This window comes from Lissotriton vulgaris, chromosome 12, assembly GCF_964263255.1.
Source record: "Lissotriton vulgaris chromosome 12, aLisVul1.2, whole genome shotgun sequence".
NCBI classification, from domain to species: Eukaryota; Metazoa; Chordata; class Amphibia; order Caudata; family Salamandridae; genus Lissotriton; species Lissotriton vulgaris.
In genome coordinates this window covers 727,884,543-727,896,712 of record NC_141700.1, presented here as the reverse complement: position 1 = coordinate 727,896,712, position 12,170 = coordinate 727,884,543, and the positions used below count along the sequence as shown (strand labels likewise).

At 48.4% G+C, this 12,170-nt stretch overlaps 1 protein-coding gene across 1 annotated transcript in view; it reads right to left on the bottom strand.

The window, feature by feature from the left end:
* Nucleotides 1-12,170, bottom strand: part of STAG3 (STAG3 cohesin complex component) — a 1,294,449-nt gene that overhangs the window by 321,749 nt on the left and 960,530 nt on the right. The window contains exons 26-27 of the mRNA XM_086945989.1: nucleotides 5,406-5,539; nucleotides 4,843-4,944 (exon numbers count right to left, since the gene is read on the bottom strand). Of these exons, the coding sequence (XP_086802115.1) occupies nucleotides 4,843-4,944; nucleotides 5,406-5,539 (236 nt within the window). The remainder of the gene's footprint in view (nucleotides 1-4,842; nucleotides 4,945-5,405; nucleotides 5,540-12,170) is intronic.

Below are 12,170 nucleotides of genomic sequence, written 5' to 3'. Positions count from 1 at the left end.
ATCAGCGCGATTCCAGCTACGTGTAAAAACGTTCTTGGGGCGCAGGGGTTTGTGAGGGGAACCAATGTTGATAGAGAACGAGATAAGAGAATGTTCGGACCAGGTGCAAGGGAGGATACTGGGGGGGGGGGAAACTATGTCCTGGGATGACCGGACTTGGTCTAGAATGTGTCCAAGATTGTGTGTAGGGATCGATACATGGGACTTAAGGTTGAGACATAAGAGAGTGGCTGTGAAGTCCTTGGACGCTAAGTCCTCCCTGGGGTCACCAGGCCAGTAATTAAAGTCACCTAGCAGGAGAACAGAAGAGTTGTTAACTACGAGCGTAGCGAGGAGTTCCTGCAGGGAGGCCACAAACGAAGGCATGCTCAGGGGGGGGGCGATAGACAAGGACGACAGTAAGGGGCGCGGAAAGATTAGTGGAGCGAGCGACCAGAAAGTCCACCCCAGCTATGGACGGTTGGGAGAGAAGCTGGAATTGAAGAGTGGATCGAGCGATCATGGCAACACCCCCACCGGTCTTACCGTCGGGGCGGTCAGCCCGGAGGGCATAATAAGAATCGGGGAGGATGGCTAGAATGTCAGGGAGAGAAGCCTCAGAGAACCATGTTTCCGTTAGGAACAGAATATCAGGGGAGTCAGTGGTTAGAAGGTTGAACAATTCCAGTTGATGCTTGCCTGCCGAGCGAGTGTTGAGGAGGTAGGCAGAGGCAGTGTGAGGTGGAGGTGCGGAAGTAATGGGGGGAGGTCTGGTGTCCAAAGCGGGCAAGGGAAGCGTGGAGCGCGGGGAGGTGACACAGTCCAAGTGAGGGACATAGATACCTAGAGAGACAAGGTGCTGCGTGAGGGAATGGGGAAGGGGCACATCAACAGTGCAGGAGAGGAGTTGTGCAGGAGTATATGCCAAAGAAGGGGCAGGGGGTGTGGCCCCTGGTCCCGGCCCGTCGCGGACGGGCGCAGACGGGCTTAACTTAGGGGCAACTTCGGCGCGCCTTCGTCGCGCCCGCTGCGCTCGTCCGCTGCGCAAATCTCCAGCAGTCTTACCACAAAGTCCATCTGGATCTTAGTAGTGTTAGTTGTGTATTTAATAGATCCAAGATAACCTCTAGACCTTCCAATTGGGGGATGTTAGTGTACAAAGACTGTGTCAAGACCTACCATGAGATCAGAATCGGAATTGCAGGTTCTTTTTTTCAATTTGACAAATGAGATCTAACCTCTCTTTTATGTATGTATATGTGAGCTGGACAAATTCCTTTATGATTGCATCAATTGATTTCCTTAAGGGCACAAAAACTGAGCCAAAGCCTGAGCGAACAGGACATCCAGGGGGACTGCTTGTATTCTTATGTATCTTAGACAATACATATATAACTGGTGTACATGGATGTGCGTTATTCAAGGACTGATGTTCCTTATATGTTATGATACCCTGTTCCAGTTCTCAGTGTTGGAAAGTAGTCTTATTCTCTCAGTACAGAACTTTTCTGTGCCCAAGATGACAAATCCTCCCCCCTTGTCCGATGGTTTAATCACTGTGTCATGGCTTGTCTAGAGAGTTTCTAAAGCTTGTTTCAATGATAACGGAAGGTTATATGGGACATACTCAAAATGTTGTTTGATTTCCATTACTTACTGTAGTATCATTCTATTGAATGCAAGGATTTCTGGAGGCATGGTAGAGGAGGGTGGCAGAAAGGTGGAGGAAGCATGGAAAAGGTACCAGTTGGGGTTACTGTCAAAGGGTTTATTGGCAAAAAAAAGTCTCAGCCTGAAACGTCTGAAAAAGCTCCTTGTGCAGATTAAAAAAGTTACTTCGCTCGGTCAGAACAAATGATAGTCCCTTGCTCAAGAGGGTGATTTCTTGAGAGGAGAGGGTTGGGCTTGACAAAATGGAAATGGTATCATGTGAGTATTGGAAGCCATATTGGATGGGTCTACTGCGGGAGATCCCACGGATAGAACTTCCAGCGGGTCAGTCGCTTCCCTGGGTCGTCACAGTGGTAGTGTCCCCTGACCAAAGCCTGTCCCAAAAAACAAGTAGGTAGGGGAGGGGTGGTCTGTTATGGTTTGGGTTGGAGCTAGTGCCTTCACCTGAGTCAGATTCCTCAGCTGAGGAATTGGAGGAATCTGAAAAAGTTACTGATTGGTGGCCCTTATACCTGCCCCAGTGTCGTGTCTTGGAGGGTTGGAAAGTAGTGCTGTAGAAATTGTCTTGTAGGTATGGGTAAGTTCTCTCTTTGCTGTAATTCTTGATACATTTATGGATCCTATTATTTTTTTTGTTCAGTTGATCCCTTGCATTAGTGATGGTGTCCACTAGAATGAGTTGTCTAACTCTGCAATCTCTTCTAATTATTTTTTGCTGTGTTCTAAAGCAGCGTTGATATCAAGGACCATCCAATGTCTGGAGCAAATGGTCGCTAGATGACTAAAGCCTGAACGAAACCTTCGGTCTTGTGTGAAAATGGCTGTGGTGTTACGTATCAGGAGTCCCAGTGGGATCACCAGTGCTTTCAGATAGTCTGTGAGCATTTGCGCGTGTAGTCCAGTACGTTTCTGTTTCTTTTTATGTTTCTCAAGTCCATCAAGTAAAACCTATAAATCATTCACTGCTGGGTAGCTGGGACTGTGGAATTGTAAAGAAGGGAGGGACCGCTATGGATTTGATTTATATAGTCATCTGAGTAATTAGGCATTTCTCTGGAAGACAATGTGGTGGTCAGTCCCACATTAATAGCCCACGGAAAGGGGCCTGTAAAGTTAGTCCACAGAGGACAAACTCTTGCCCAATGTAACAGTAAACAACAGGAGATAAACCCATATACCCAGTTGAGACCTGGGTGAGTAGATTAGCACTCATAGCATAATTGTTTCCTCCAGTATTCATGTTTTGTACCATTTGAAAGTAACAACCTTTTGCTGTTACCTTCACTCTGCTATGTGCCACACTTGCGCCGTTCACATTTTTTCACGAGCACATGTCCACTTTATTTCGATTGTACATACATAGAATAATCCTATTATTGCTGTACAAATTTATGCTGATGCTTATTTATGAATACAGACTGTGATAACCAACTCCTGATGGTTCTCTTCTTTTCCTACATAATTACTTTACCTTGTACAAATCATTTCTATATTAATATCTGTTGAGACATTCTCTTACTGGACATGCCACAGAGATCGGTTTACACTGTATGAGTTCAGGTCATTCATTGACTCGCTGCCCTCAAGGCATTTTTAACTGCCTGGTTTCAAGGCAGCAATGTACATTTATCGCAGAGATTTGCCCAGCAGCACCATGTTAACTCAAATGATTTAGATATCACCATCTTCATTAAGGTTAAGAAGACTTACTTATGACCTTCTAATGCACATCCCAATGACCATTGTTTAAGTACTTTTTATCAGGTGTACTTGGAACGAGGATTACTGATCTGGTTGCCTGAGGACCTTAAATTCAAAGGTGAAAGATCTAGTAAAAGGGAACTGGTACTTAAACAGTGCCTCCATAGTTTCCCCATAAGTAAACTCAGCTGATGTTAGTATGTTCACTTCACAACAGAAGTTACTTCTTAATTCTAAAAATCAGTTGAGAGATATGATGCGCCAAGCAGAACACAGCTGCTTTCCTCTAGCCTAGACCCTGGTCAGAAGGCTGAAGGTAATACCCATCCTGTAAATACAGGGTGAAATCTGCCCACTTTGGACAGGACTAGACCTGACCAACAGAGATGGAGTCAAAGCCCAGACTCAGGAAGAGCATCTGATGAAGAGCAATTAAGATCAGAGGCATGGACAGAAGCACACCTACCATCACAAAAGGGTTAAGGACGTGACAGACTAAAAAAGGACTGTGCCTGATGGTTAGCCTTCAATTTTGCCTTGATCTACTTCCTAGGACAATTGGTCGTAGACCAGTAACCCAGTGGTGGCAGGAATTAGGGTCTTTAACTCCCTAGAACCTTTTTTGGCTTTGGGAATTCATTACCTTACAATATAGGTCTCCAGAGGAATGCTGGGGTCCAACGTTCCATCAAGGATCCTGGGAGTGCTTCCCATTGTGTGAGCTGGGTTGAACTGAACTTGGAATAACCTCCATGAATCTTGTGCTAGGCTTTTGAAGATGCAGAGGATTATTTTTCTTTGTAAGTTTGGCCACACTTGTGTAGGATAAGAAAGCTTATAAAATAGTCTATAGACCATAAATGCACCTTTATGTTGCATAGGCAGCTGTTATAGTTAATGGGAAACAGCCTTTACTACACAGCCAGAACTACTCAGTACCATTACAACACGGATAATAAACCAAACGCGTTGTTACCACACGTTCCATTACCATGCAAGTCGTTACAACGACTTGCATTTGTTAAATTATTGTTGGATTTTAAATTCAATACCTTCCCTACTGTTGCAGAGACTGGAGTTGGAATTGTAATTTATACTATTCCAAAGTCAAGTGCTCCGCTAAGGCAAGTCGTTGTAACAACCTGCGTGGTAATGGAACTTGTGGTAACAACACGTTAGTAGTATTGCACACGTTGTAATGGCATGCATTGTAAAAGCATGAATGATTGTGTCAGACATCCATAGTTAATTGTCAAGTTTCCAAAAAATAGTATTTTCTTATAAAAGAATTCTGAGATACTGTGCGGTCACAGCGTTATTTACTGTTAAGATCAGAAAGATTTTATAACAGAGGAATACATAATAGTTATTTCATTCCCTTCTCCACATATTAATACGTTTGGCACTAGGAACTTCAAAGTAATCACCCTTACCCTAAATTTAAAAAAGAAGGCAAATGGTCCGCTGTATTAACGCAAACGTTGCACAAACCTGTTGCAGGGTGAGAAGAAGGGTCCTGGCACACTGCACTTTGTTGATTTGACGGGATCTGCTCAGAGTTTCTTTGATGATGTCCCCATAGTCATTGTAATACTAAAAAGAAAATGTTAAAAAGTCTATGATTGTGAATTCCTCCATAGTCCCTTTCAAGAAAGATACATTACGAGGGTTGTGTTAGAGTCTGAATACATTGGTGCCACCGATGATTGTGGAAGACACATTTTCCACAATAAAAGGCAGGCAAACCCCTTGTTCAACCTATGGTATTCCTATGGCTGCAGCGGAAGAGATCTAGCTTTTCGGAAAATGCACAATTTTTGGACAAAGGTAATTTGTAGTACTCATAAGACATTGGATGCTTAGGTTCCATACTTAAATACAATATTTTGTTTATAGGATCCGTATCATTCCATTACAGGTGAAAAATGGATGGAAGCTTTAATAGCAAGAAGCTGAGTCCCAGACAATTTTGCCGCACCCACACAGGATATACCAAATACAACATACATTACACACTGCCTTGTTCACAACAAATCTAAGCTGTGTTCTCTCACCTTCACATAGTGTTTGAAAACATCAGTGGCTGAGTTCAGCTCAAGCACATTATAAATTATTAGTTTGCAGTATCCAGCTAGTAGATTTCTGCGCTTATGAAGTATCTCAATCTTCAAAGCCTCGTCTTCATCACCTGCATCAGATAAATGAAACTAGAGTCTGTTGTACATCAAGGAAAAGAAATAGGCACAAGACAGTCACAACTTATAAAATAGGTTACTCCAGTTACACCTCATTTACCATTACAGAATACCAACCTGCACCAAGAGTGAATAGAGCCATGGATGTACAAAACAGGAAGCCACTAACACTGGAAACTTTACATGGAATGAAAGAGGGAAATGTAAATTTTGAAACCTTCTCTAAAACCTGCCTGCAGACCAAGTTACCCATTAACCCTCTCCATTGGAAGTAGATACACTTTCCATCCCTGGGTAAAATATGACCTGCAATGGCTGGGAATCTGAGTGCAATGAAAAGGATGTAAAATTAGCCAGTACATTTCCAACAATCCAAGGAAGTTAAATGACTGTTCAGAACGATGCATAACATTTTTCAACTAACAGTGTCCTCTTGTCGCCAATGGGGAATTCTACAATTGTCCCTCAACAAATGCTCATTTTTAAGAGAAGAATAAGAGCCAAGTTACACATTTATTTCTGTCTTTATAAAAAGCCAGGCAGGACATGGTGACATTTTTCTTTTAGAGAAGTACATCTGCCCATGGTGTGTACATGAGAACATGATATTTGAATCCAGAAATATCAAACCATAGGAACTATGTCTTCATAAAGAGGTCAGACTTCACTGGACACAACATATCCATTAATAAAATAATTCTCTGAAAAGACAATTGCATAGTTACAACTGAACTCAGAATTGTGCTCTTTATAATATTTTTTGTGTTTATATGCCCGAATAAATACTGATACCCAACTAAATGGTACTAATTTGACTGAATTTAGATCTAAGAGCGTACTTTGTGATCCTTAGGTGAAATGTAAATCTATGCGATAAGCTGTTCAAGTTAATCAATCAATCAGAACATTTGTAAAGCGCACCACTCACCCGTGAGGGTCTCAATGCGCTGGGGGGGGGGGGGGGGGGGGGGGGGGGGGGGGGGAGTCGTACGGGAGGGGTGCTGCTACTGCTCGAATAGCCAGGTCTTGAGTAGCCTCCTGAAGGTTAGTAGGTTTTGGGTCTGCCGTAGGAAGATGGGGATGGTGTTCCAGGTCTTGGCGGCGAGGTGGGAGAACGATCTGCCGCCGGTGGTCGTTCTCGGATGCTGGGGACAGTGGCGAGGGTGAGGTCGGCAGAGCAGAGCTGGCAGTTCGGGGCGTAGAAGGTGAGTCGTCTGTTGAGGTATACCAGTCCGGTGTTGTGGAGTGCTTTGTGTGCGTGGGTGAGGAGCTTGAAGGTGATCCTTATGTTGACGGGAAGCCAGTGCAGGTCTCTCAGGTGTGGTGTGATGTGGCTGCGGCAAGGGATGTCGAGGATCATGCGTGCAGAGGCGGTCTGTATGCGTTGTAGTCGTCTCAGGAGTTTGTCCGATGGTCCTGCGTACAGGGTGATTCCGTAGTCTAACCTGCTGCTGACAAGGGCCTGGGTGACCGTTCTTGTTTCAGTGGGGATCCACCTGTAGACCTTGCGGAGCATGCAGAGGGTGTTGAAGCAGGAGGACGAGACTGCTCTGACTTGCTTGGTTATGGAGAGTGTTGAGTCGAGGATGAACCCTAGGTTTCGTGCGTGGTCGGTGGGTGATGGTGCTGCTCCCAGTGTGGTCGGCCACCAGGAGTCGTCCCAGGCTAAGGGGGTGAAGCTGAGCATGAGGACTTACATCTTGTACGAGTTCAGCTTCAGACGGCTTTCTTCATCCATGCGGGTACAGCCTTCATTCCTTCGTGGAGGTTGGTTTTGGCGGTGAGGGGGGTTCTTGGCGAGGGAGAGGATCAGCTGGGTGTCGTCGGCGTAGGAGATGATGTTGAGGCCGTGCAGTCGGGCGACGTGAGCGAGCGGTGCCATGTAGATGTTGAACAATGCCAGGCTGAGGGATGACCCTTGTGGTACGCCGCAGATTATCTCGGTGGCTTCAGATCGGAAAGGGGGGAGGCGGACGCTCTGAATTCTGCTGGAGAGGAAGGAGGTGGTCCATTCCAGTGCCTTGTCTCGGAACCCTGAGTTGTGGAGGCGTATGCGTGCGATGCAGTGGCAGACCGTTCGAAGGCGGCTGACAGGTCCAGGAGGATGAGGGCAGGGGTTTCGCCATTGTCCAGCAGGACCCTGATGTCATCGGTGGCGGCGATGAAGGCAGTTTCGGTGCTGTGGTTGCTGCGGAACCCGGACTGGAACTGGCCCAGGATGCGGTTTTCCTCGAGGTAGCGGGCCAGTTGTCGGTTGACTGTCTTCTCAATGACCTTCGCTGAGAACGGGAGCAGGGAGATGGGTCGGAAGTTCTTGAGGTCCTTTGGGTCAGCCTTGGGTTTTTTGAGTAAGGCGTTGATGTTAGCGTGCTTCCAGCTCTCCAGGAAGGTCGCAGTCTAGAAGGAGATGTGGATGGCCTTGCAGAGATGGGGTGCGATGGTGGCGCTGGCTTTGTTGAAGATGTGGTGTGGGCATGGGTCTGATGGAGAGCCGGACTGGATGGTGGTCATGATTCTGACGGTGTCCTCGTTGTTTATGTTGGTCCTGGTGAGCAGCGGATTGGTGTGGATGGTGGCCATGAGATCGGGGGTCTCGGTAGTTGTCGGGGTGGTCGGGGAGTTGAAGTTGTCATAGATGTCTGCGATCTTGTGATGGAAGAAGGTGGCAAGGGAGTCGCAGAGGTCTTGTGAAGGTGGGATGTCGTTGGTGTTGAAGCTGGGGTTGTAGAGTTCCTTCACAATGTTGAAGAGCTCTTTGCTGTTGTGTGCGTTGTTGTCTAGACGGTCTTTGAAGGAGGTTTTTTTGGCAGAACTGATGAGGTGTTGGTGTCTGCAGATGGCGTTCTTGTGGGCTGTGTGGTTGTCCGGTGTCTGTTCGCTGTGCCATTTCTTCTCTAGTTTTCGGCAGGTTTGCTTGGAGGCCTGGAGGTCTGCGGTGAACCAGCTGGCTTTCTTGTTGCTGTGTCTGTTGGGAGGGTTGCTTGATTGGGGCGAGAGTGTTTGGCGCAGTCGTCGATCCATCGTCTGAGGATGCGGGTGGCGGTTTTGGTGGGGTCGGCGGGTGATCTTCGGGCAAGGGTGGTGTTCAGCTGGTCTTCGTGATTTTGCTCCAGCAGCGGCGAGGGATCTGTTGAGTGCAGTGGTGGGTTTCCGGAAGGTGAAGTGGATGCAGTGATGTTTGGTCCAATGGAGTTCGGTGGTGTGGCTGAAGGAGACATGAGAGCTTGCGGAGAAGATGGGGTCAAGCGTGTGGCCGGCAGAGTGGGTGGGTGTTGTGACAAGCTGCCTGAGTCCGAGATTGGCGAGGTTGTCAATCAAGGTGGTTGGATTGGTGTCGTTGTTCTTGAGGTGGAATTTCAGGTCCCCGAGGAGGATGTAGTCTGTGGGGGAGAGGGCGTGCGTACTTAAGAAGTCAGCAATGGAGTCGCTGAACTGTGGCTGGGGTCCAGGGGGTCTGTAGACGAGGGTTCCTCTGAGGGTGGTGTTGGGATCAGTGTGGATCTTTCAGTGCAGGTGTTCGGCGGTGCTGAGGGTGTCGTCGGTCCTGGTCAAGACTCAGAGTGTTCCTGTGGACGATGGCGATTCCTCCTCCTGTTCCGTTGGTGCGGTCCCTGCGGGTGATCTTGTAACCGTCAGGGATGGGTATGGCGAAGTCGGGTGCCAAGGAGGGGTTCATCCAGATCTCCGCCAGGAAGGCGACGTCTGGGGAGGTGGAGTTGAGTAGGTCCCAGAGTTCAACAGCGTGTTTGCGGGCGGAGCGGGTGTTGAGTAAAATGCATCTGAGGTGGTTGAGTTCTTTCTCGGTGGATGGATTGGCGGATCGGATACTGGTGAAGCTGCAGTTCCGGCGGGAGAAGGGTCCTTGGGTGCGCTTCGGGGCGGCCCGGAAGCAGGTGTGCGATCATCCTGTGTTGAGTGCGAGGAGGGTGCTAGCATCAGAGTGGTGATGGGCGTCGTGGCGTTCGCGGGGGCCAGGGCTTCTGGCGCTGGGCGCGGTCTAGTCGCGGACGGGCGCAGACAGGCTTACCTAAGGCGTGCTTGCTGCGTGCGGCTGCCATATAAGGGAGAGGTGGGAGGGAGGAGCAGCTGGGAGGCTGGAGTGGGGCGACGAATGGGTGAGCAGGGGGGGCTCTCATCTATTAAGTGGTCAGTTGCTTGGCCCTCCGTCAGCTCCAGCACCCCCAGGATGTGCACCTTATTTCGGCGCGCCCTGCCATTGTAATCATCCAATTGCAACTCCATTTTGTCTTGTCTCTCAAGTAGCTGTTGCTTAAGTTAGGAGGTGTCAGTGGAAATCGTTTTGGTGACGTCTTCAACCTCCTTGACTCTGTTGTCCATTTTTCTGAGGTCTGCTCTTACATGAGAGATTTCGATGTTTACTTTGTACAGTCTTGACTCAAAGGAGGTCGAAACATTATTAAGCAGCCAGAATGTCTTGGAGTGCTAAGTCAAAATGACCCGGGAAGGAGGGGGGGGGGGGGATTGTGACTTCTCTTGCCCGGTTGCTTTGGCGGGGTCTTGTTCCTCTCGGTTCTTGGTCCAGGCGTACTTATCGAGTTTCGTTTGCATTGCCATCTTGCCTCCCCTGCCATCTTGATTCGTTCGGTAATTTTTCTGTGGCTTTGTTGGCTGATGCTGTAACCCACTACCTGCCTTGGGGCAACATGCCTCCAGCGGCCTGTGTCGGGTTTCCTTAGTTATGATTTGTAAAACTACCACCACAGGTTAGTGGGCTGCGGTTCTAGCGGATCACAACACAAGGCGGCGAGGCGATCTGGAGTATGTGTTTGTCCGCCTAGGATGTCTTCCCTTTCAGTGACTGTGGGGCAAGTAGTGCCGCAGTAGGATCACCTGGGCGCAGGAGGACCGTCCCCCCACTGGATGTCAGTATCCGGCTGCTTTCGGCCATTGTTTCAGTGTCTTGGATTGTGTGCCTTGGGCCCGATAACCGATCACTGGTCCCGCGCTGCTCTTTTATTTTCAGCACTGGTGTCTGCGGTAGAAAGGTGTCGTATTCTGACCCGGACAGCGGGTCCCGTCTGGGCAGACTGACCTCTTGGCGATCGCCTTTTGTTTCACTAGGTCAGTTCTGGAGTATTCGCCACCCCGCTGCCCGGGTGACGGTCTAGGCGTGTCTCTGCTTATTTCTGCCCTTGGGGCCCGGCCCCGGGGCAGGACTTACTCTCTTATCCGCCCTCAATGAAGATGCAGAACCCCAGGCTGGGCCGCAGGAAACCGCGACCTGTGGAGCAGCTCTAGGTTTCCACCAGCCCTGCCACCAAGCCAATATCACAGTCAATCTATTGCTGCCAGGATGCCGCTGTAGGTGAGAATTTGACTTACATCACCATGCCTGCAGTCTGCAGTTCTTGTGGCTCTCAGGCGCTTTGTCACATCTCTGGGCCCCCCGGTACCGGAGCCCTCCCAGGGCGTGACGCCAGAGCGAGCCAGGGAGCGGGGCGTCCCTCAATTCCTCGGTTTGCAGCTTTAGGTCCGTTGGCCCTCGCCTGGGGACTCTGACAACTTCTGGCCCAGGCAGGCCCTCTCCCGTTACCCTCCTCCATTGCCAATCTCAGCTGCCGCTCCTGCCAATAGGTCACAGGCCGGGAGGCCGCACCCAGTGCTTTAAATGGAAAAAAATAAGTGCAGGTACTCACCAAATTGAGATGTGGGCGGGGTTAGGGGCGGGCAGGGCTATGGGGGTGGAGCCATGGGGGCGGGGCTACGGGTAGTGCTAAGGGGCCATTAATTTAAATCATTGCTAAAACCTCATGACCAAATGAAACTCTTCATTTTGGATTTCGTTTCATTGGCGCTTTATGTTAGAAATTGTTTCAAAGGCAGGAAGAAAAAAGTTCACTAAAATTATTTTCTAATGTTATAAATATTTTACTTTAAATTGAGTGTAAACCCCTTCTTAAATTGTTTCCAGTGTAATAGCGCCTTGGATCTCACAAGCATTGGAAAAGTGCTATAGAAATCAAACATACATAACACAATATCACAAACTTTCTTGATCAATTACATTTTAAAGGAAAAGCATGTATATTATTTCTCCTCTTTATAAATTAAGCTCTGACAAGCTGTGGCTGCAGTGTGTTTATCAGTAGGGAGAGGAGTGAGATGCAAATTTGGCCTTTCATCTGTCCCGCACTCAGTCGTTTACACCTTGCAAATGGGTTGAACGGAACTGGACAGCAGGGGGCACATGAAGAAATTAAAAAAAAAAAAGCTTTCGCCACTTTTCGAAGGTGTTTGGATGGCCAACAGAGCACAATAGCCCAGCGTGCAGGTCTGCTGAAAGAATCTCCTGTTTCCAGGAGGCTGCAGCAGCCCGGGCTAGAGAGCACAACAGGAGGAGGGGCATTGCTCAATTAGGAGATGTTAAGGGGAGATTAGCACTCGAGTGCTTCACAAAAGCGGACAGACTCGTCAGCTGTGTGTCGTGCTTTTTTTTAGAAGCCAAATTAAGTTGGGCTGCTGCTCCATGAGTACCGGTACTGTCTTTGAGACAAGAAAAAGTTCCGGTACTCAAGCGCAGAAAATGTAGAAGTGCCGGTACTGAGTACCGGTGAGTACCGGCCCATTCAAAGCACTGGCCGCACCCTACTTTCTTTCCTTATG